Raw genomic sequence first — 22,053 nt, 5'->3', positions numbered from 1 at the left:
CAAAACAGCATGATACTAGTACAAAAATAGAGACATAGACAACATTATCTTAAAAATGAATGAAATGAGCTTAGTTCATAATGTTTTTTAATTACCACTAATACATAAATAGTTACTGTGGCAAGAGTCCATATTCTACACTATTTAGTTATATCCATCATACAAAGTCTAACAGATATAACAGGATTATGACATTTTATTTTCACTTTTTGATGCCCTAGAAAAGCAATTTTTAAAACAAACATATACTACAAATACAATTAACTGATTTTAATATAGGTTGAGGATAAAAATATTTAATCACTAATTTGGTACTGATTTTGCAAAGCCCTTATATATTTGGTGTATATGTGTGTAATATTTTATGAACCTTTCTATTTTCCAAGATTAATTTAGTACTTTTAAATCTACATTTAGTGAGAACAATTATTTAAAAAATTATTGTTTCCTGAATTCTAATTAATTTGTTTTATCTTTCCAACCTTTAACCCAAATTAGTATATAGCCTTCAATAAAATCATAATATATTAACAATTTTTAAGAAAGAATTTTTAATTCATATTTAATTGTCATTTTTTACCCTTAAAATATTTAAAAATACAACTGAAATATCTTTAATATTTCTGAAAACAAACTGGGTGGCCCAGTTTATAAACATATTTTTATGTTTAGAAATTAGATTATTTTTCCTTATGGGCTCAGTATTTTCCAGATACCTTGATAACATCAAACTTGAAACACCTAAGAAGGAATAGTTATCTTTTTAGTGATTATTTTTATTAAATATGATGCAATATGCCTTCAGATGCATGTCATGTTTTAAGAGCAAATAGATAATTTTTTAAAAAGTGGACCCTGACAGGCCGGGCGTGGTGGCTCACGCCTGTAATCCTAGCACTCTGGGAGGCCGAGGTGGGCGGATCGTTTGAGCTCAGGAGTTCGAGACCAGCCTGAGCAAGAGCGAGACCCCATCTCTACTAAAAATAGAAAGAAATTATATGGACAGCTAAAAATATGTATAGAAAAAATTAGCTGGGCATGGTGGTGCATGCCTGTAGTCCCAGCTACTCGGGAGGCTGAGACAGGAGGATCCCTTGAGCTCAGGAGTTTGAGGTTGCTGTGAGCTAGGCTGACGCCACGGCACTCACTCTAGCCTGGGCAACAAAGCGAGACTCTGTCTCAAAAAAAAAAAAGTGGACCCTGACATAAATGTGATCTCTTTTCTTATATCCTTTAATATTCTTGACCCTTTAATTTAGATTTAGCAAAATGACTCTATAAAATAAGTGGTCAATAAAAGTTTTCTGATTCTGTAGTTGCCTTGTTTAAGTATTCTATAATTCATCACTCCAAAAATAGCATAGTAGAAAAATGTAAATAATTACAACCAATGCACTATGCTCTAACCTATCTACATTCATTCACACTTCAATATCTTGAATCCTAATCTTTTGATCTTGAAAAAATTACCGGTATTTCTGAAATTTAATTTTCTTACCTGCATAATGAATATATTGGGAAGAATATCTTAAATGATGTTATAACAATTGTATATAGGTAGCCTGACAGAGTATGTATTCAGAGAATGCTAGTTTTAAACAGATACAGAATATCTGTATCTTCTCCTAGAGTACCACATACTAATAAATCTAAACGGATTCATAAAGAGTTAATCTGAGATGCCTTATCTAAAATTTTTATTTGGGGGTTTAGATTAATTTTATGAAATTTTTATTACTGAAAACATTTATATTTATGAGAACATCAAGTTGCTTTCTGTAAGATAATCAAGTAGGCACTTAGATTATGCCATTTTACAGATGAGAAAATGAATGCTTATTGAGCGTAAGTGACTTTTTACAAGAAATATCTCTAGTCAATTATAACACTATACGTAGTTTGCTTTTATGAAATCAGTGCTGTTTTATTGAAAGCAAGCTAATGGAAGTAAACTTTTTTAAAGATTTGCTATAAAAGATTGAATAAATATAATCTATGTTCAAACTTGCTTAGTATCATCTTTGATCTATCTCTTAACCCCAGTTTTAATGGTTTAATTTAGTCTACTTCTTCACTAAAAGCCACCTCAATTCTTTTTGGCAACATGCCTAGTATAAACAATAAATAGTTGTATATCCTCTTGAATCCTTGCCTTAGTCAGATTTGAAAGAGCCTTTTATGTTGACAAAAAGTTTTAGAAATCTCATCTGTCCTTGAGATTTATCCCATCATTAATTTGAATGTTCCAAAGTGAATAATGATATCTAAAGAGAAGAATCGTTAATTGCTTAAGTGCATCAAAATTTTAATTGGCTATTTTTCTGATTCATTTGCATGCCCTATGGTAATGCAATGAGTCTTTTATAAATCATAGCATTGGGTACGGGGATGCTAACCAAAATATAACATCTTTTTCAGGCTTTTCCATAGAAAAATCCATTCCTGCATGCAACTTCTGTGTTTTGAGTGGTCTATATTTTTTATACAAGGCTATTACCGAGGTCATAGTTGGACCAACAGTAAAGAAAATTCACTTTGCCAATTGGTTGGTCTCATTAATATTATAGATAAATATTGTGAACCCAAGTGACCATCAATACATGAGTGGATTAATAAAATGTAGTATATGTATACCATGGAGTTCTACTGAACCACAAAAAACAATGGTGACCTAGCACCTCTTGTATTATCCTGAATAGAGCTGGAGCCCATTCTACTAAGTGAAGTACCACAGGAATGGAAAAAACAAGCACCACATGTACTCACCGTCAAATTGGTATTAACTGATAAACACTTATGTGCACATATGGTACTAACATTCATCGGGTGTCGGGCAGGTAGGAGGGGATGGGTATATACACACCTAATGGGTGTGATGTGCACTGCTGGGGGGATGGACACACTTGAAGCTCTGACTTAGGTGGGGCAAAGGCAATGTATGGGGCAAAGGCAATGTATGTAACCTAAATATTTGTACCCTTGTAATATGCTGAAATAATAAATAAATAAGTATATAAATAAATAAGAAAAAATTATAGATAAATAAGAAAAATCTGGTATTGCTTCTCTTATTTATTGAGCAAACAGTTGTTAATTTCACATATGCCATTCTGCACACTCACCGTCACACAAAAACATTCTACCTGTTGTGTCAGGCACTAGAACCTCTTCATTTCCCACACATTTTATTAGATAAGCAAGATAATGAGGATACAAGGGTTGGTTCCAACTCTGGAATGGGGAAATCTTCAGAGTCAGATTTTGGATTGAGTTATATCATTCTCAATCTAACCTTTGTGAAAGCCTGGAGATAGGGACATGAGAGACAATGTCATCAAGTATAGTTAAATCATTAGAGTGCACTGACATAAAATATGTATATCCCACAGTCATTTGTTTCTATTATCAAGTCATGTAGATATTTTCTAATAATTTTTATAGGAAAGCAATTCTCCACCTCAATGTTATATCTATAGGAAAGGAGATAGATTATTGTGTAACATTGAAAGGAGCTTCAAGTATAAAGAAAATAGATTTTTATCATGAGTATTAGGAAGTTGTTTGAAAATTCAGGGAGCAAAGGAGAGAGGAAAGATTATTCATGTGAGAAAAGAGCTATAGTGGCTGCTCAAGAACATTTATGGGGACACTGCCAACATTTTCTGAAAGAGAAAAGATTTACCTTTTATGTGTCAATAATAAACCGTTAAAAAATGATCTAATTACAAGTGGGAATTCAAGATACAGGTTGTTGCTTATTCATTCAAATTATTGTTTCTTGATTATGTCCCTTAGGCTTGTGAATTCTATGGTCATGTCAAAAATCCAGTAAGTTTGTATAATAAATAAGAATTGTGACAGAACATATGACATCTTTTATATCCCTCACAGTATTGAGAAAAACATTAAGAGATAAATAAAGTTAAGAGAATTTAGCTGTGGTAATGAAGCATATTCTAAGACTGTGACAAACAAAGTTTAAACACATTTTGGAAAGTCACTAAGTGAAAAAAAAAAAAACCCACAAAGTAGAAAGAGTAATTTTATTGTAGAAATAAGGTTAATAAAAGGACAGAGCTTTTTCTAGAAAAACTTAGTTGATCAAGTAGTCATTTTTTAAAACGTACTTGAAACATGCTTAATTGTAATTGTGTTTAAAGGCAGCCAGCTGGGACACATAATTTATTGAGTTGTCATTTGTAGGATTCCTTAAAACATACACCATGTTAATTCTTCTTCACTTTAATATACAATGGAACAAAATGAATCTAGACTCCTTCCCACCTTCTAGAAGAATTCTTCTTCTAGAAGAATTATAAATCTAAATATACAGGTTAACACTCTATAGCTTCAGAAGAAAATATTAGAGAATATCTCTCAATATATTTTTGACAAGTTATAGTATGTTAGTTATTTCAATTTCCTCAATTTTTTAAATTTTTTTTCTCTACTGCCTTTAAAAATAAATACTTGATATTTTTCTATAAAATAACTTTTTCTTAAAATAGAGAAATATTTTAAGACAATATAATAAATAGAATTGTATATAATGGTATTACATATTATGTCACGCTCAGTATCTGCCCCATGTCTACTTCTCTCACAGGATTAACTATATTAATAAATAGCAGCTTTTTACTAGAGTAGCTGACAATCTATTCTCTACTAAGCAGCTTAGCATGATGCTTTGAGATTTTAAGACATAGCAGGGTCATGCATTATAAGAATTAGAAAAATGTGACCCACTGCTGGGAGAAATTGAAAAAGACCCCCCTCTTGTGAAGGAAGGTATAGAAAAAAAACTCTTGTTCCCCAGACTGATACCGTACTCTGGGGCACAAACTTAGCTAAACTAGCACAAGCTGGGATGCTTAACTCTAGGCTTGGCAACTTTGTGCAGTGTACAAAGTGGACTCTTGGTAGTGCCCCAAGTTATATCACATCTCTGCTCGAAACCCTCTGATAGCTTTCTAATTCATTTATAAAAATTCATAGTCTTTATAATGGTCTACCAGACCTTAGATGATCTTTCCCTATTCCACCGCTTATCTGGCTTCATTGCTTACTCATTTTCACATGCATGCTCCAGAATTAGGATCTTTGCACTAGTTTTTCCTTTCACTTGGATATCTCTCATCTCCATCATGTCTATCCAGCTGCCTCTGGTTCTATGTTAACTTGGCCCTGACCATCATTTTTAAAATTGCAAACTCTCTCACCTCAACTAGCTTCTGATTTCTGTATAGCAAGTGTTTTATTATTTATTATTGTCTATATCTCTCAAAATTTTTTATGTTTATACTTACACTTATTTTTTATATCTTTATCTATCTTTCTTTTTACTTTTAACATTACTAATTCATGGACATTTATATAATTCAAGAAGATAAAGTTTATATTGTAGCTGTTACTGCACTATGACTATGACCTTGTGAAACTCACTTCCTCTTTTTCAATTACAACTTTAAAAATAATTTATTTAGAAGATTAAGCATTCTTAAAACCCAACTTTGAATTTTAACAGGAAAAAAAAAGTGTAGATAGAAATATTTGGATACTGTGATAGATTTTGTCAAGTGACTGGCCCCTTAGCCTTCTCCCTGCTATTTTCTACAATTAAGATAAAAAATGAAATGCTCTTATTATAGAATACTTTTCACCAAGGAGTGGTGATGTGAGTCTGTTCTGGACAGTAATGTGGGAGAAGCATCTTTCCAAAGACTTTTGGGAAAGCTTTTGCTTTCCTGACCAATTTCATAATAATGGACTTCTTGTTATGTAAGAAAAACAAATCCATTTTTGCGTAAGCTGCTGTGAGTCAGGGTTTTTATTACAGCCAAACATCCTAAATGATATGCCATATCCAAATGGGAATGAGGAAATTACAGAAACATGTCAGGAGACACACCAAATAAATTTTTTTTGTCAGCTCTTTTTAAAAATAACTGCACTGCTTCCATGGATTTTCAAAAATGATCATTATCTTCTACCTTGAGAAAAAAGATTTTAAAAATTATTTTGTAAATTTTCAAATGTATTAAAGTTTACATGTAAAAAAATAAAAAAAAATAAAAAGTGAATTTTTAATTCACTGGGTTGATGACTTTCTAAAATTTAAGAAGATAAAAGACTCTTTAAATAAATGTACAGTGTATGTCATTACATATAAATTTTAAAATTCTTCATTTATTTGTGCAGAAAAGAATAGCTAATATTTAGCAGGCAACCAATAAGCTGGGGGATATTTTTGTTACATAAAAGAACAAATGTTTACATATTTAAATTTTATAATTTATATATATCGAGAAAAATACCAGTATGTAGACCAAAAAACAGCAATGAATTTGCAGAAGAAAATAAGAGTGTTTATCAAACATGGGAAGATGTTAGATAGCTATACTAATCAGACATACATAAATAAAATAATCAAATTAATTAAGAATAAAGGGATAAAAGATGTTAATAAGCCTGGTAAAACAAAGAAATGAAGTATAGTTTTTTACTTATAGTAATATTCATTGATGTAAGCTTTTGGAAGGCATATTATTATTAGTAATATGAACAATATTATTTGCTTCTGATCTATCCATTCTGCTTCTAAGAAACTAATCTAAAATATAGAAATATATATTCATAAAGATGTTTATACCTGAATTAATTATGGGTGAAAAATTTCTTAGAAAATTAAATTAATTATCATACATCCTTGGAATTAAATGTGTGTATCAAATAAATTGATGCCTACAAAAATTCTAATCACATGTAAAATATGTATACCAGTGCTCCCCAACCTTTTTGGCACCAGTGACCAGTTTCATGGAAAACAATTTTTCCATGGACAGGAGGTGGGATGGTTTTGGAATGATTCAAGTGAATTACATTTATTGTGCACTTTATTTCTATTATTATTACATTGCAATATATAATGAAATAATTATACAACTCACCATAATGTAGAATCAGTGGGATTACTGAGCTTGTTTTCCTGTAGCTAGATGGGTCTCATCTGGGAGTGATGGGAGACAGTGACACCCAAAGTGTGTTGCTTATGTCCAGTCTACTCCGTAATCTCGTTTTTGTTGCTGTCACTGCAGAAAACCCTGCTTCACAAAGATAGGATGTTGGAAATGGAAGCAGTCTTTTCAGTGCTTTTGTGGCAATCTCAGGATATTCTGCCTTGACTTGAATCCAGAACATATGGAGATTTGAAGTTGTCTCAAACATACTTTTAAGGCCACCATCATTTGTGATCTCAAGAAGTTGATCCTCTTCCAGGACAGGCAAAGTCGATTCACCTGGCTTATTTACAAATGGGTCACAGTTCCATTCTTTCTCAATTTGGGAATCTTTTGTGGTTGAGAAGTGATACTCAAACTCTTTTGAAAGTTGAGATAGGTGATCACACTCCAACTGGGAGAAAGAAGGCCCTGTTTCAGTCTCTTTCAAAATCTCTGCTAATATTTGAAACATGTCAAAAATCCCAATGTTCACTCTTCACCCCCATAATTTCAGTTTGGCTTGGAATGCAGCCACTTTATCTGCCAACTTGAACACACTTGTTTTTCCCCCCTGAAATGGCAGATTGAGTTCATTGAGCAGGTTGACTATGTCATCCAAGTAAGCAAGTTTTGCAACCCATTCTGTGTCACTGAAATGTGCTGCCAGTGGTGACTGTTTTTCTAAAAGAAATCTCTGGAGCAGCTCTCATAACTCAAAAACTCTGACCAGCGATCTATCCTTAAAAAGCCATCCAAATCTCTTCTGTGTATAAGAGATTTGTGTTCTCTGGATCCATCTCCTTACAGAGCTGTGCTAACAGATGTGAGTTAAGGACATGTACTTTAATGTGGTTGATAAGTTTAATCATATCCTGCAAAATGTTGTTTAGTTCAGGTGACATTTTTTTGGCTAGCCAGCATCTCTCTATGGATGACACAGTGCATATGCTCACATTCAGAAGCGATGTCCTTGACCTGAGTAGTTAAACCAGAAAGCTGTCCAGTCTTGGCAGCCACTCCATCCATGCACATACCAACAAAAATGACCAATTCAGTTTTCTTCAGATGTAATCATTCAAAGACTTGAATAGTTCTACAGCTGTGGTGTTGGTTGGCAACAAAAGTGCACATAACATATCCTCATGAACATCCTCTTGAAAAGTATATCCCACAAAAACAAGCATTGTTGCCTTGTTTTCTACATCAGTAGGCTCATCGTCAACCTGGATTGTGTACCATAGTGACTCATTAATCCTCTCTAACAATTATGCCTCAATATCCTCTGCTGTTTCATCAATTTGCTGCTTGCCAAAAGAGGAATATGTGCCACTTTTTGAACTATAGCCTCCTAAAAGTTCATGGCAAATGTCCTTAGCAGCAGGCAGGATCAACTCTTCACCAGTAGTAAAGGGCTTCTTAGCTTTAACAATGCAGTTAGCCACTAAGAATGATGCTTTCAGTGCAGACACATTTGACAAAGTGGTAACCTTCAATAATTGCTTCTGTTTTTTCGTTTCACATTTTTTTCTTTTGAAAAATTCCAAAGTATTGTCTTTTAATGCAAATGAAGTTGTTTGGTCTCCAGTTTTGAAGGTTTCACTGCTTCATTGGATAGCCAGTCACCACCACATATTATACAAAGTGGGCTCGGAGAATGTGAATCACCTGTTGCAATGAACCCATAATTTAAGTAGGACTCTTGATATTTTCTTTTAAATGCAGCTTTCATTTTGTTGGCAGTCTTAGAGTCTTCTGCTGTCTCATCATTGAGTTTTCCCCCCTTTCAAAGAAGCTCTCCAGTGATGTTTGTTTTTTACTCATTTTTGCTAGGGTTAGCTTGTGGGCTCATCAAAACTGTGACTGAGACAAGTGCACGGTATGGGAAAGAGGCACAGGTGTAAGTGGTAAGTAAAATAATGGGCAGGCCATGCGCAGACTAAAATAAGTGTCAGATTCTGACTTAAAGCCTGCCACCAGATGCATCTGTACAATTGAAGTACATCAACTCACTGGCCACTATAAAGCCTGCCACCACATGCAGCTTAAATGTCATTTGCCACTCACTGTTAGGGTTTTGATATGAGACTGCAAGCAATTGATTTATTAAGGTCTCTGTATAGTCAAACCCATCTGCTAATGATAATCGGTATTTGCAGGCACTCCCCAGCACTAGCATCACAGCCTCAGCTCCACCTCAGATCATCCAGGCATTAGATTCTCGTAAGGAGCGCACAACCTAGATCCCTTGTGTGTGCAGTTAACAGCAAGGTTCATGATCCTATGAGAATCTAATGCGGCTGCTGATCTGACAGGAGGCAGAGCTCAGGCCATGATACAAGGCATAGAGAATGTGAATCATCTGTTGCAATGAACCCATAATTTAAGTAGAACTCTTTGTAAGTGGCTATAAATACAAATGAAGCTTCACTGGCTTGCCCACTGCTTGCCTCCTTCTGTGCGGCTTGGTTCATAACAGGCCACTGACCAGTACTGTTCTGCAGCCTGGGGATTCGGGACCACAGATGTATTCTATAATGTAGAGAGATTAAGCATGGATCCAGAATAGCATATATAGAATGATCTTAACTATGTGACTATGTCTGTCTCTACCTAATGAAATTATAGGTGATTTTTAATTTTTTTTTACTTTTTTATACAATTTTCTTATTAAGAAAATATAATATTAACATAAATAAGGTAAACAAAGCTTAGAATAACTTTTACACATCAGAACAAGCAAAGTGTTTTAAGTGTATCAGCATTTGCTCTAAGCTAAAGTTATAACTAAGAAAGGAATTCTCTAACAGTGCCTTGTTACAACTATCACATTCAACTACCAATTTCAGTTTTCATTTAATAAATAAATAAATTTATAGGAAAACAAGTAGGATTATCAATAATTGAAGTTTAAGAGAATAGTTTTAAAAATATGAAATTGTGATTACAAATCCCAATATGTCTATCTATAGAAGTAAGAATGATAAGGACCATAAACTATTTTTTCTGCATTATTGCATGGCAAGGACAGAAAATCATTTTTTTTTAAAAAATAAGTGGAGCTCAAAAAAATAATAAAATATAAGTATCAATTCCTGGAAGAAACAGAACAGCAAACACACCATAAGGACATGCATTAAGTGAGAATATGATCCAAATTGAGAGAAACAAACCAAGAAAACAGTGAGTCAAACAGCCAGACACAAATATGAATTAAACTCTGCCAGAAGCATTTTTGACTTCTAATCAAACAGCAGATTTTGTATATAAACACAGTTTGGAAGGGGCTGTAGGTTACATATTGATTTTTTTTTCCCAGTAGTGCTAGCTAAAATCATCTGTAACATTTGCAACAGTACTTCTTAAAGCATAAAGTTCAATAGGTACATTAAACATTCACTGAGAGCAAAGTCCTATAGAATGTGTTAGAGTATAGTTTATAAAATAAACACTAAGAATAAATTTGTATCTTTCTATTTGTATCTTTCTATTTATATCTATATATTATACATGTTTGAAAGTATCTATCCATCAAATTTTACCAAATATTGTCAAAAATAGGTTTTATATAGCAATGCATAAACCTTAGAGATTATATATAAATAACTAGAACTATACATATTGAAGAGCTTAAGATCAGAACGGAGACAAATCTGGGTTGCAAAGATGGTTCTGCCTCTTGCTACTTTCAACAGCGTTACTTGGGCAACTAATTTGAGCCTCATTTTTCCAGTTGTAAAATGATAATGATACAAATAGTAATTATTTCACATTGGATAGAGGAGAACTAAAATACTATAATGAATACAAAATACTTAATACAGTGTCAAGTGCAGAGGAATCACTCAACAAATGCTAAGTTTTGAATTATTGAGCTTTAATTACATTGTAATCCTCACATAATCTCTGTAAATTAAGTACTACTATTCACAATTTACAGATTAGAAAAGAAAGAATGAGAACAATAAATTAATTTTCTAAATCTCACAAAGTCTTTTAGCTTCCCAGAGATTTCAATTTTTTAAAGCAATGGCAGAGGTAAAATAAAAATGTGTTCTCTCAGTTTCAAGAAGATCTAGAGAGAATAGATACTTGTAAAAACAATACTATCAGTAAATTTATACTTATAAATTACCAGATAATTTTAAGAGAAGTTCATTTCTTTTCATATTTAGACAAATTATATAGCATACATTACTGGTGTAAAGAAAATGTGCAAAAGTCTTTGTACTTCACCTTTTATACACACATTCTTTTAGCTGTCTTGAAATTTTAGGAGGTATCTTCCTGTTTCTCTTAAGGCCTGCAACCTGATTGGATATATACAGGTGTGGCAGATGTCTACACCAACATATACACCCACTAGTGCAGGCAGGCATACAGGCACACAGGGTATTATTTTTTTTTTTTCTATCTTGACTTAGCCCTGTGTCAGTAACAAAAGAGCATCCGAGTTTTAATGATTTTGGAAATGATGATTAACAAAAAAGCATCTGAGTTTTAATGATTTGGGCAATGATAGCACTGTCAGAAGTGTGTACCATACTATATATTGATGAAATGCATAATTACTGCAGGAGTTCAATGGTGTAAAAGAGGAAAGAAATCAGATTTGCTCAGTAAATGAACGCACAGAAGAGAGAGAGAAATAGAACCTCACTTGTAATCAATCTAGTGACCTTTACCTAACTAAGAGCTTGCAAAACAACTGAGGCATTTTTAGCTGCTATTCTGACTGGAAATAATTCAAATGTGTTCTAGTAGAACCTATATCTATGCATCAGGTTCATACACAATTTCTTGTAAGATCTGCAGAAGAGTACAGTGAGATGGATAGCATCCCCCTTTTTGTTACCATCACCCAATTTAAGCACAGCTGCCTGTCATGGATTGTTCAAACAACTGGTAAGCAAGAAACCTGACACTGTAATATGAATCTTACCTGCAAGTCCACCATTTCCCCACTATGTTATGACTTTCACAACAAAAATTGGGATGACAATAAACATAAAATTTTTATTTAAAGTGGAAAAATATCAATTCAAAAATATGGAAGACTGATGGAAGTATAAAAAGTTAATATTGAAATTCTACTTCCCATAGATTAGGAAGGCAAGAAGACAGTATTAACTATTAGAAATAATAAAAGAATCACAGAACCATAACTCAAACATAACCAAGTATGTGAAGAGTCTTTAATTCCTACATGTTATCTGATTAGAATATTTTAAATTAGAAATGAAAAAAAGCTTACTGCCATTAAAGAAAAATATACAAGCTCTGGTATAACTCTGGGACTAAATGAAATAAGCAATAACTAGAATTTTAAATTTTTTAGTTGAATTATAGTTAATTGACAATTTTTAAAACAGTTTTTGGTAAGACAGCAAAAATACTTCACATTTTTAGGTAAACTATTGTCCAAGAGAAAATTGTGAAGAATCACTTTAATAACAGTCAGGGTGCCAACTAATTTTTACATCTGTTTCATCAATTTGCTTAAAAATAAATACTTTTTAATATAGATATAGAATATGAATGCCCCAGTTTGTGAAATAAAAGGATGTAGTGTTCACATGTTTAGATGTTATAAACTATACACATTATCTAAATTTAATGTATTCCAATATCATATTGATTTTGATTTTAAAGTGTTTTTTGCTTATTGCTACATATTAAAATTGTATACATGCCACTGAAAGACACATTATATGGTATGTTATGGTTTTACTTTTCCAAAAGTTATGCCCATAATGAATGAAATCATAAGATAATTATTTTTGAAAACAAAATACCTTTAACCACTATAAAGATATACTGACCACTATAAAGAGGTCACAATTAAATTTACATTCACCTTTTTGAGAGATAGTATTAATATACTAGTATTATGAAGTCAGAGGTACTGAACTAATTTATTTATGGGATATATTTCCAAATAAGTACTAATTAAAATGAATACAACTTTATTATAATTGCCTCCAAAATGTCCAGTTGTCAAATAAACTAATTTTACCCATAAAATAGTTCCCTCCAGTCTTCCATTCAAAATACACTGACCTTGTCCTAAAGTTTGTAGGATGAGGATGTCCATCATATAAGGATAAGTAGTCGTATTCTTCTTCTAGAGCAAATGACTGAAAAACAATTTGTATTCTATTTCGTTCTTCTGCTATTATTACCCATGTACAATTTGCACCATTTGGATATCCATATGGAAAACCAGGGCTTTCTATAGTGCCATTAAGTCCTTTTAAAGTTCCACCACATGTATAAATAAATCCTGCAACAAAAGACAAATAAACAGACATTAATATTATATAAAACAAGAACAGTTCAGGAGACATTATTTTGAAAGTCTATTTTTTTTTTACAAAACCAATGTGAATAATAATTTTGTAAATTACAATTGAAGATCTGGGTTATACAAATATATGTGAGTATATATGTGCATATATATATGTAAAATATAAGTAAAACACTAAAAGAGTTATCATTTATCATAAATATTGAGATTAATAATTATAAACCAGTTGATGATAAAAATCATGCACATACATTCACTTCATTATCCATTACCTGTTCCAGCAGACAAATAAATGTAATACTAGAACATGATATCTTTCCTCAAGTAGTTTCCAATTAAATTGTGTAAACTCATAAACAACACTAAACTTTTAATTAGCTTAGTCCCCATTTAAGGTCTCAAGAAATTTACTTTTTCTTGGAAACACATGATAACCTTTTGGCATATCCCCGTATCTACCATGTAACCCATGTGTTTTAGGGAAATCTGTCTCACCCCGATTACAGGGAAGAGATTTTTTTTGTGTAATTCACCTCCCTTTGATTAAAATGCTTGGTTCAGGATGGGCACAATCCTAAATCAACCACATCAGAGTGAATCCTAATATTGAGGGGGAAATATATTGAATATATGGATCCTGAGCAACTGACAGCAGCAATCTTAAGAACTCTTGGAGATTTTTTTTTCCCAAGATGGCTAAGTAAAAGCATTTCCAGCACACTTCACCCACTTTGAAGAACCAAAATATTATGTAGACAATCGCGCTTTGAAAATATTATCCAAGAGGGAGCACTGGAATTCAACAAAAAAGCAAAAGGAAACTCGAAATTATGGGAAGGAGAAGGAAAACAGGAAGCACACATAGCTGGAACCAGCTGAAAACTGGGGGTGAAGATGCAGTATGGCAGAGGGTGAATGACTTGTCTTGCTGTGGTCCACTTTCCTACTGGGGAACCATACAATTCAGGCCACGGAAGAGCACCTTGACCCTCCCAAACGCTGAATCTAACTTAGGAAGTAGACAGGAGACTGTGAGAAGGAACTGCTCTGGGCAGTGTCCCATCCACTCCCTCATATCTAGGAAGCTACAATAAGATGCCATTCTTAATCTTAGCTCTTAACGAGCTGTGCATGGTCCTGGGGACAAACACTGGCACCAGTCTTTAGTGTTAGAGAGAATCAGACTGCGAGTTGGGCAACTATGCTTGAGCAGGGGACAGACTCTCACAACAAGAACTGAGAAACTAATGTGCCCTAGAATCTGGTCACTGGTGCTCTTTCATCATATATAAAAATCAATTCAAGATGGATTGAGGGCCAAGCAAAGTAGCTCATGCCTGTAATCCTGGCATCCTGGGAGGACAAGGCGAGTGGATCGTTTGAGCTCAAGAGTTCGAGACCAGCCTGAGCATGAGTGAGACTCCATCTCTACTAAAAAAATAGAAAGAAATTAGCTGGACAGCTAAAAATATATAGAAAAAAATTAGCCGGGCATGGTGGTTCATGCCTGTAGTCCCAGCTATTCGGGAAGTTGAGGCAGAAGGATTGCTTGAGCCCAGGAGTTTGAGGTTGCTGTGAGCTGGGATGATGCACCAGCACTCTAGCCCAGGCAACAGAGTGAGAATCTGTCTCGAAAAAAATTAAAAAATTTTAAAAAAGATGGATTAGAGACTTAAATGTAAGACTTGAAATTATAAAAATCCTAGAAGAAGAACTAGGAAAAACTCCTCTGGAATTGGTCTAGGCAAAGAATTCTTGACTAAAACCTCAAGGGCACAGGCATCAAAAACAAACAAAAAATAGATAAATGGAACTTAATTAAACTAAAAAGTTTCTACACAGCAAAGGAAATAATCAACAGAGTGAACATACAACACACAGAATGGAAAATATTTGCAATTTATGCACTGACAAGGGAGTAATATCCAGAATTTACAAGGGACTCAGACAACTTAAGAAGATAAAAACAATCCATTAACAAAAGGGCAAAGGACATGAATAAACATTTTTCTAAAGAAGATATAAAAATCGCCAAGAAACATATGAAAGAATGCTGGGAAACACTAGTCATCAAAGCAATGCAAATTAAAACCACAATGGGATACTGTCTTACCCTAGTCAGAATGGCTATTAATAAAAAGAAAAAGCAAAGCAAAACAAAAAAACAGAAGTTGACGAAGAAGTGGAGAAAAAGGAATACTTATACACAGTTGGTGGGAAGTACCACCTGTATGGAAATTGGTACAACCTCTATGGAAAACAGTGTGGAGATTTCTCAAAGAACTAAAAACAGAACTATTTGATCCAGCAGTCCCACTACTGGGTACCTACCCAATGGAAAGGAAATCATTATATCAAAAAGATACCTACACTCATATGTTTATTGCAGCATTATTCATAATAGCTAAGTTATGGAATCAACTTAAGTATCTGTCAACAGATTTTTGGATAAAGAAAACATGTTATATATGCAATGGAATACTATTCAGCCAAAAAAAGAATGAAATCATGTCTTTTGGAGCAACATGGACAGAATTCGAGGCCATTATCTTAAGTGCAACAACTGAGACACAGAAAGACAAATATCACATGTTCTCACTTATAAGCAGGAGCTAAATAATGGGTACACATGGACATAAAATGTGGAATTATAGACAGTGGAGACTCAGAAGGGTGAGGAGATGGAAGGCAGTGGAAAATGAGAAATTACTTAATGGTACAATGTATGTTATTTGGGTGATGGATCCCCTGAAGTTCCTGACTTTACCACTATGCAATCTATGGATGTAACAACACTACACTTGTATCTCATACATTTATACAAATGAAAAATAAACAAAAAAACAAGCAAAAAAAAAAAAAACAGACAAACAAACAAAAAAATAATTGTGCTTGTTCAACGGGAGGTCTAAGTGATTGAGGGCATGATTCCCGGAGATACCTTGAAGATTTACAGTATTCTTGAGCAATTTAGTTTCTGTAGTCACAAATTTAAAACCTTAAGATTGATATAATGGTCAGAAAAGATGGTCCTAGCATTTATGCAGAATACATGCTAATAAAGCTTGGATCTCTGAAGCAGGCAGCCAGGGTCAGAAGTTAGGATGAGAACCTCTTCACCTAGATGTTATTAGCCTCATCTGTGAGTCTCACATGAAGCTTAAGTGCCAGGAAGCTGTAAATCAGCAATAACTAATTTGAGGGAGAAAATTCCATACTACTCAAAGCATTTTTAGGGGGAACTGGTTGTAGAAATGTAGAATATTTGGGGCTCCTTTCTTTGGGAAGGAAAGAGTATTTTTATGTAGGTATGGATATTTTTGAAAAGTAAGAGATTGGAAACCAGAGTTGTAGACTGTGGCAAATAAAGGCTGATTTTCGATGTCATGCATTCTTTCTGCATCCTTTTCACAATAGCACCTTGGTTTTGCTTGGGGAGCCACTTTTCTACTAAACAATGACTCCAGTGGTAAGGGTGGTGGCTCAGAGCTCAGGTAACCAATATAATCCTATCCGCTGATCCCAATTGAATTCAGAAATCTCCTCCTATTATCTCAACAATATATAGCAAAGTCCTAAGCCTGGGATATTCGGTATGTGATATGAAGCATAGTTCTTGTTATTCTTTTGCCCTTTTAAAAACTTACCAGGAGGTTGAATCAGGTAGAAGTTTAAGAAAATCAATATTGCTCATGCACCAAAAGTCAAATAGGGCATTTTATGATTTTCAAAATAAATAAATAAATAAAACAAAGGTCCCTTTTAAATTGCTTCTTGCAGAGCAATTACTTTGAAGCCTTAGGTTAATTAGCTATCACCCATTTCTATTAGTTTTCTGCCTGAACAGCTTCCAATTTGAACTTCATAACTAAATGCAAGCATGAGTCCCTTCAGCTACAGTCTGATCTATGGGCTGTTTTATATATTCGCAAGCCCTATAACCCTGATGGCTTTAGAAAAAGGACATATGTCCTAAAATAACATGCTCAGCTTTGTGTAATAATTCTTCAAGGGCTTGCTGATTCATGTATTTCAAGTACTTTCCTTTTTTTTTTTTTTTTTCCTTTAGATAAATTAGGAATTACACCTATTTTAAGATCCTTATCTGTGTTCTTCACTTTATTTTTATTTTTATTTATCTCTAAGTTAAATTAAATGTGGCATTATTCATAATAATAAAGTCCATTTTTTCTCCAAAAAGGAGGTTTAAGTTTTTTACTAAAAAATATAAAATTGAAAGTAAGCATTTTAAAAATAAAACATCTCCGCTCATTTACTTATGCTTTATAGAACTGGTCATTGTTATCAGCTCAGCGTTTACCTTTCTAGGTAAACACTGCAATTTAGACACGTGCAATATATGCATATTTCTATGCACTCTATATATTTTTAATGGAGTCATACTATGCATATTTTATCAATCTTTATATTTATTTAAAAATAACTGATATTTTTCTGAGTCCAGTTATATACCTCTACTACATTTTTTGAAAGACTACATAACTACATAGCATACAGTATGCCTGTGATATAATTTATTTTACCCTTTCTCTTATTTATAACTTTATTTTTTATAGTTACAAAGGTGTCAAAAAAAACTTGGGACGTATATCCTTGTGCACTTGTGTGATATATCCTTAAAATGAAATCATCCCAGAAATGGAATTGCTGAATTTTAAATTTAGATAAATACAGCCAAACTATCCTCAATAAATGTGAAAATCTATGCTGCTGTTACCACAGTTTGAAGCATTTTCAATCCCCAGACAGACCCGATTTTAGCAATGCTAGGAAAATCTAGCATTGAAAGGCAACTTTTGTTTTTCTTGTTTTTGTTTTTTTTTTAATAAATTTTGTGGTGTGTATTTGAGGTTTACCACATGACACTACAGGATACATATCTATTATAATAGCCAATAAAATTATTATTATAGTAAAGCATATTAACATATTTATCATCATACATAGTTATTTTTTTGTGTGACAAGAGAAGCTAAAATCTACTTATTTAACAAAAATTCCTAATGCAATTTTATTAACTTTATTCCTAATGCTATACATTAGATTTCTAAACTTGCTCATACTATGTATCTATTTTATGTCCTTTAACCTACATCTCCCCATTTCCTCTCTCCTCCAACCCTGCCTGTCCCGGTTAACCACTGTTTATTTTCTATCTCTGTATATTTGAATTTCTTGTTTTCATATTCCACATATAAGTGAAGTCATGCAATAGGTTTCTTTTTGTGTCTGGTTTATTTCTCTCAGCATGATGTTCTCTAGGTCCACACGTGATATAGAAAATGGTAGGACCACCTCTTTTAAGGCTGAATAATATTCCATTGTGCGTATCTGTCTATAGATATAGAGAGAGATATACATACACACATATATACACATACAGATACTGTAGCTACTTTATCCATTCATCCATCAATGGATATTTAGGTCGTTTAGGTTGTTTCCAGATTGGTTATTGTGAATAATGCTGCAACGAACATGTGAGTGAAAATGTATTTATGAAGTGGTGATTTTGTCTACCTTGGGTATAAAACTAGGAAATGAATTGTTGGGACATATGGTAGTTCTATTTTTAATTTATATAGGAACCTCCATATTGTTTTCCACCATGGTGATGCCAATCTACATTTCACCAACAGTGTATTAGGGATTATTTTTCTGCACATTGTTACCAACATTTGTTATCTCTTGTCTTTTTGATAATAGCCATCTCTATGGGTGTGAGGCAATATCTCATAGTGATTTTAATTTGTGTTTCCCTGATGATAACTGATGTTGAACACCTTTTCATATACTTGTTGGCCATTTTCATGTCTTCTTTGGAGAAATGTCTGTTCAGGACTTTTGTCCACTTTCAAATTAGGTTATAAATTTTTCTGCTACTGAGTTGTAAGTATTCTTTATAATATTTGGATATTAGCCTCATCATTTTTATGGTTTGCAAATATTTTTCAATAGCCCATAGGTTTCCTTTTTATTTTCTTAATTGTTTCCTTTGCTGTGCCAAGCTATTTATTTTAATATAGTCCCATTTATTTGTTTTTGCTTTTGTAGTTTGAGCTTTTGGTGTGATATACAAAAAAATACTGTCATGGTCAATGTCAAGAGACTGAAAGGCAAATTTTACAAAGCAAGAAATGTTATGTTACTTTTTATTTTTCATTTATCTGATTACTATTGAGATCAAATATCTTGTCATATGCTTCTTATTCATTCATAATTATTCTTTTATGAATTGTCTGACCATATCCTTTACACCTTTTTAATGAATACTTTACCTTTATTCACCACTCTTTTAGGACACAATTGCTTAGGTTTCTAGTGATTCATTGGTAATCCATATTTGCCTTTGCGTATACATTTCTAAATGAAACAACTTTGCTTATTCTTTATAGCTTATTGTTCTCATAGAATCATAACTTCTTATTGTTCATTTCAATACACGTGGAACATCCTTTTCTTTTTCACTTGTCTCTTCTGATGATCCTTCCTCTATATTCATTCATTTATTCATTACATATGTCATGACTTAAAGGTAAAATAATACAAAGGACATTGTCCTAATCTGTCTTCTGGAAGCTAACAATCTAAAACATGAGACAGCAGGGACATTTAGATTATACTATAGAATACAATAAGTTCTATGATCTGAGTGTGCACACTTAGCTGTGAGAACACATGAAAGCAAAACTTTATCTGTATAAGTCACTATATGGTGCATAGAAAAATCCTTCTCTAAAACTGGTATTGCAGCTTTTCATGGATTCAGTCTTTGACAGTTTGTATATGCCCATGTTGCATTTTTTACACTTTAACTTCTAATGTCAACTTGAAATTAAACAGTTGATTTACTCTTGAAAAATAACTGAAATTTATTGGATTACATTGTCAACAGAGTCTGATTGACAATATGTGCTTAAAAATGCTATACCCATGTTTTAACTTTCCTACACAGGAAAAAATGCAGTGACTATTTGTACAGTATCTTTATTGATGTTTTATTGTTTTTTGCCCTAACCAATGTCCATGACAAGTAACATTCATACTTGTGTTTACTTTTTTCAGCCATCTTTTTAGACACTGCAACTGAGCTTCTATGCCCAATTATGTTGTCGTGACTCTCGCAAAGATTACTCATGACCTTCCCATTATCAAAACCAATTCTTTTTATTATTATTCTTGCCATTTTTATGAATTTGGCACTGCTGATCATTTTTTCTCTTTTGGAAATCTCTTCTATTCTGCTTCCCTAATCTCATGGACTTTTAATTTTAAGATGACCCTTTTACTAGATTTATGTTTTCATTGTCTTCTCTCTTTTACAGGTTTCTTTAGCAACAACACACATAGCTGTAAACACCACTGTTGACTATAAAAAATATATCTTAGTTTATATATTGCCCTCTCTGCTATTTATCTCTGTGTAGATGTAACATACTATGTCAAAGACTATTCACCTATATCCTCTGAAACTCTTGTCTTATCCTTAAATCCCATCCCTTCATTCTATTAACTGTCTCTTAAATCAATCTCTAGCTTCTTTGTTTTTTCTATTCTAAATCCTTTGGATTTAGTTCAGTTCTTCCTCATCTCCTGCCTGGCACATTTTAGAAGCATTCTATCTACCCTTCACACACTTGCCATCCACTCAGTTCTCCATATTGCTGCTTAAAGTCATTTCTACCAATCAAAAACCCAATCTTGTCACTTCCCTACTCATCAGTATTCTTTGGTATCTCCTTAATGTCAATATAAAGTCCATACTTCTCTCCATGTACCTTCTTTGCCACATAACTGTTTTGTTTTGTTTTTTTTTTTTCAGTTTTGCTGAGCCATATTCTATCTTTAATTTTGGAAGTATAAACTGGGTTCTTCAAAATTCTTGAATGTGACCTCGGTAAAGTTCTTTGGAGTTGACTAACAACTGTTTTCTTCTGGACAGAGTAAGGAGTGGGGCACACATATGTAACCATTCATTAGAGTCCTCAACACAACTAGATATTGAGGTAAAGTGTCATTTGCCATTTAACTTTTGTCTTTCTTTCTTGAAAACTCCACTTCTAATGTTTATCACTTATGATATAATTTTTTTCATATGACTGTTTCTTCTAAATCTTTCAAAAATTTGTTCTTATGCCACTGTGGCTCGTCATAGAATTAATGGAAATTAAATAAATGCTTTTTGGTTGAACAGATATTTCCCTTTACCTTTTCTTTGCCCAAACCATATGACTTCCCAAATTTCCATACTGAGGAAACTCAGAGAAAGATAGGATCAGTATTTTAGTTTTGGGTAATTTTTATTAACAGATTTTGGTAAGGGTTTGAGGTAAGTGCATTTAGCTTTTAAATCTCTTATATCTTATTCATAAGAGTACACACTTACATACCCATTACAAGAATTAATAAGACTCACTGTGGAACAATACTATTTCGTATAATAGCAAAAGCTTTTAGAAAATTGTAATGGTTTATGTGCAAAGTCTCAAATGATATCAGCTCAGAGAGGCCTTATTGTGGTTTCAAATTATTTTTATTACAAACATACTAAATATATAAAAAGTACACCCAATAAATGTACATGCATGGAAAATTTAATAAATAGTTAACTGAAAACCTATGTTACCAGTAAGTATATGAAGAACTAAAACTATAACCACTTTTTAGGATGCTCTCATTAGTTTTAATCAAGATTAATTTTAATCTTGATTAATCAAACTTATTAGTTTT

The 22,053-nt window shown here is 33.0% G+C and overlaps 1 protein-coding gene across 3 annotated transcripts in view; it reads right to left on the bottom strand.

Annotated features, from left to right (window-relative positions):
- CSMD3 (CUB and Sushi multiple domains 3) overlaps positions 1–22,053 on the bottom strand; it is a 1,111,380-nt gene that overhangs the window by 963,519 nt on the left and 125,808 nt on the right. For all 3 annotated transcript variants that reach the window (XM_069466068.1, XM_069466069.1, XM_069466070.1), the window contains exon 2: positions 13,056–13,278. In XM_069466068.1, coding sequence (XP_069322169.1) covers positions 13,056–13,278 — 223 coding nt within the window. The remainder of the gene's footprint in view (positions 1–13,055; positions 13,279–22,053) is intronic.

This window comes from Eulemur rufifrons, chromosome 3 (assembly GCF_041146395.1).
Source record: "Eulemur rufifrons isolate Redbay chromosome 3, OSU_ERuf_1, whole genome shotgun sequence".
In the NCBI taxonomy this organism is placed as follows: domain Eukaryota; kingdom Metazoa; phylum Chordata; class Mammalia; order Primates; family Lemuridae; genus Eulemur; species Eulemur rufifrons.
Note: the sequence above shows the minus strand (reverse complement) of the source record. Positions and strands in the feature narration are given on the sequence as shown.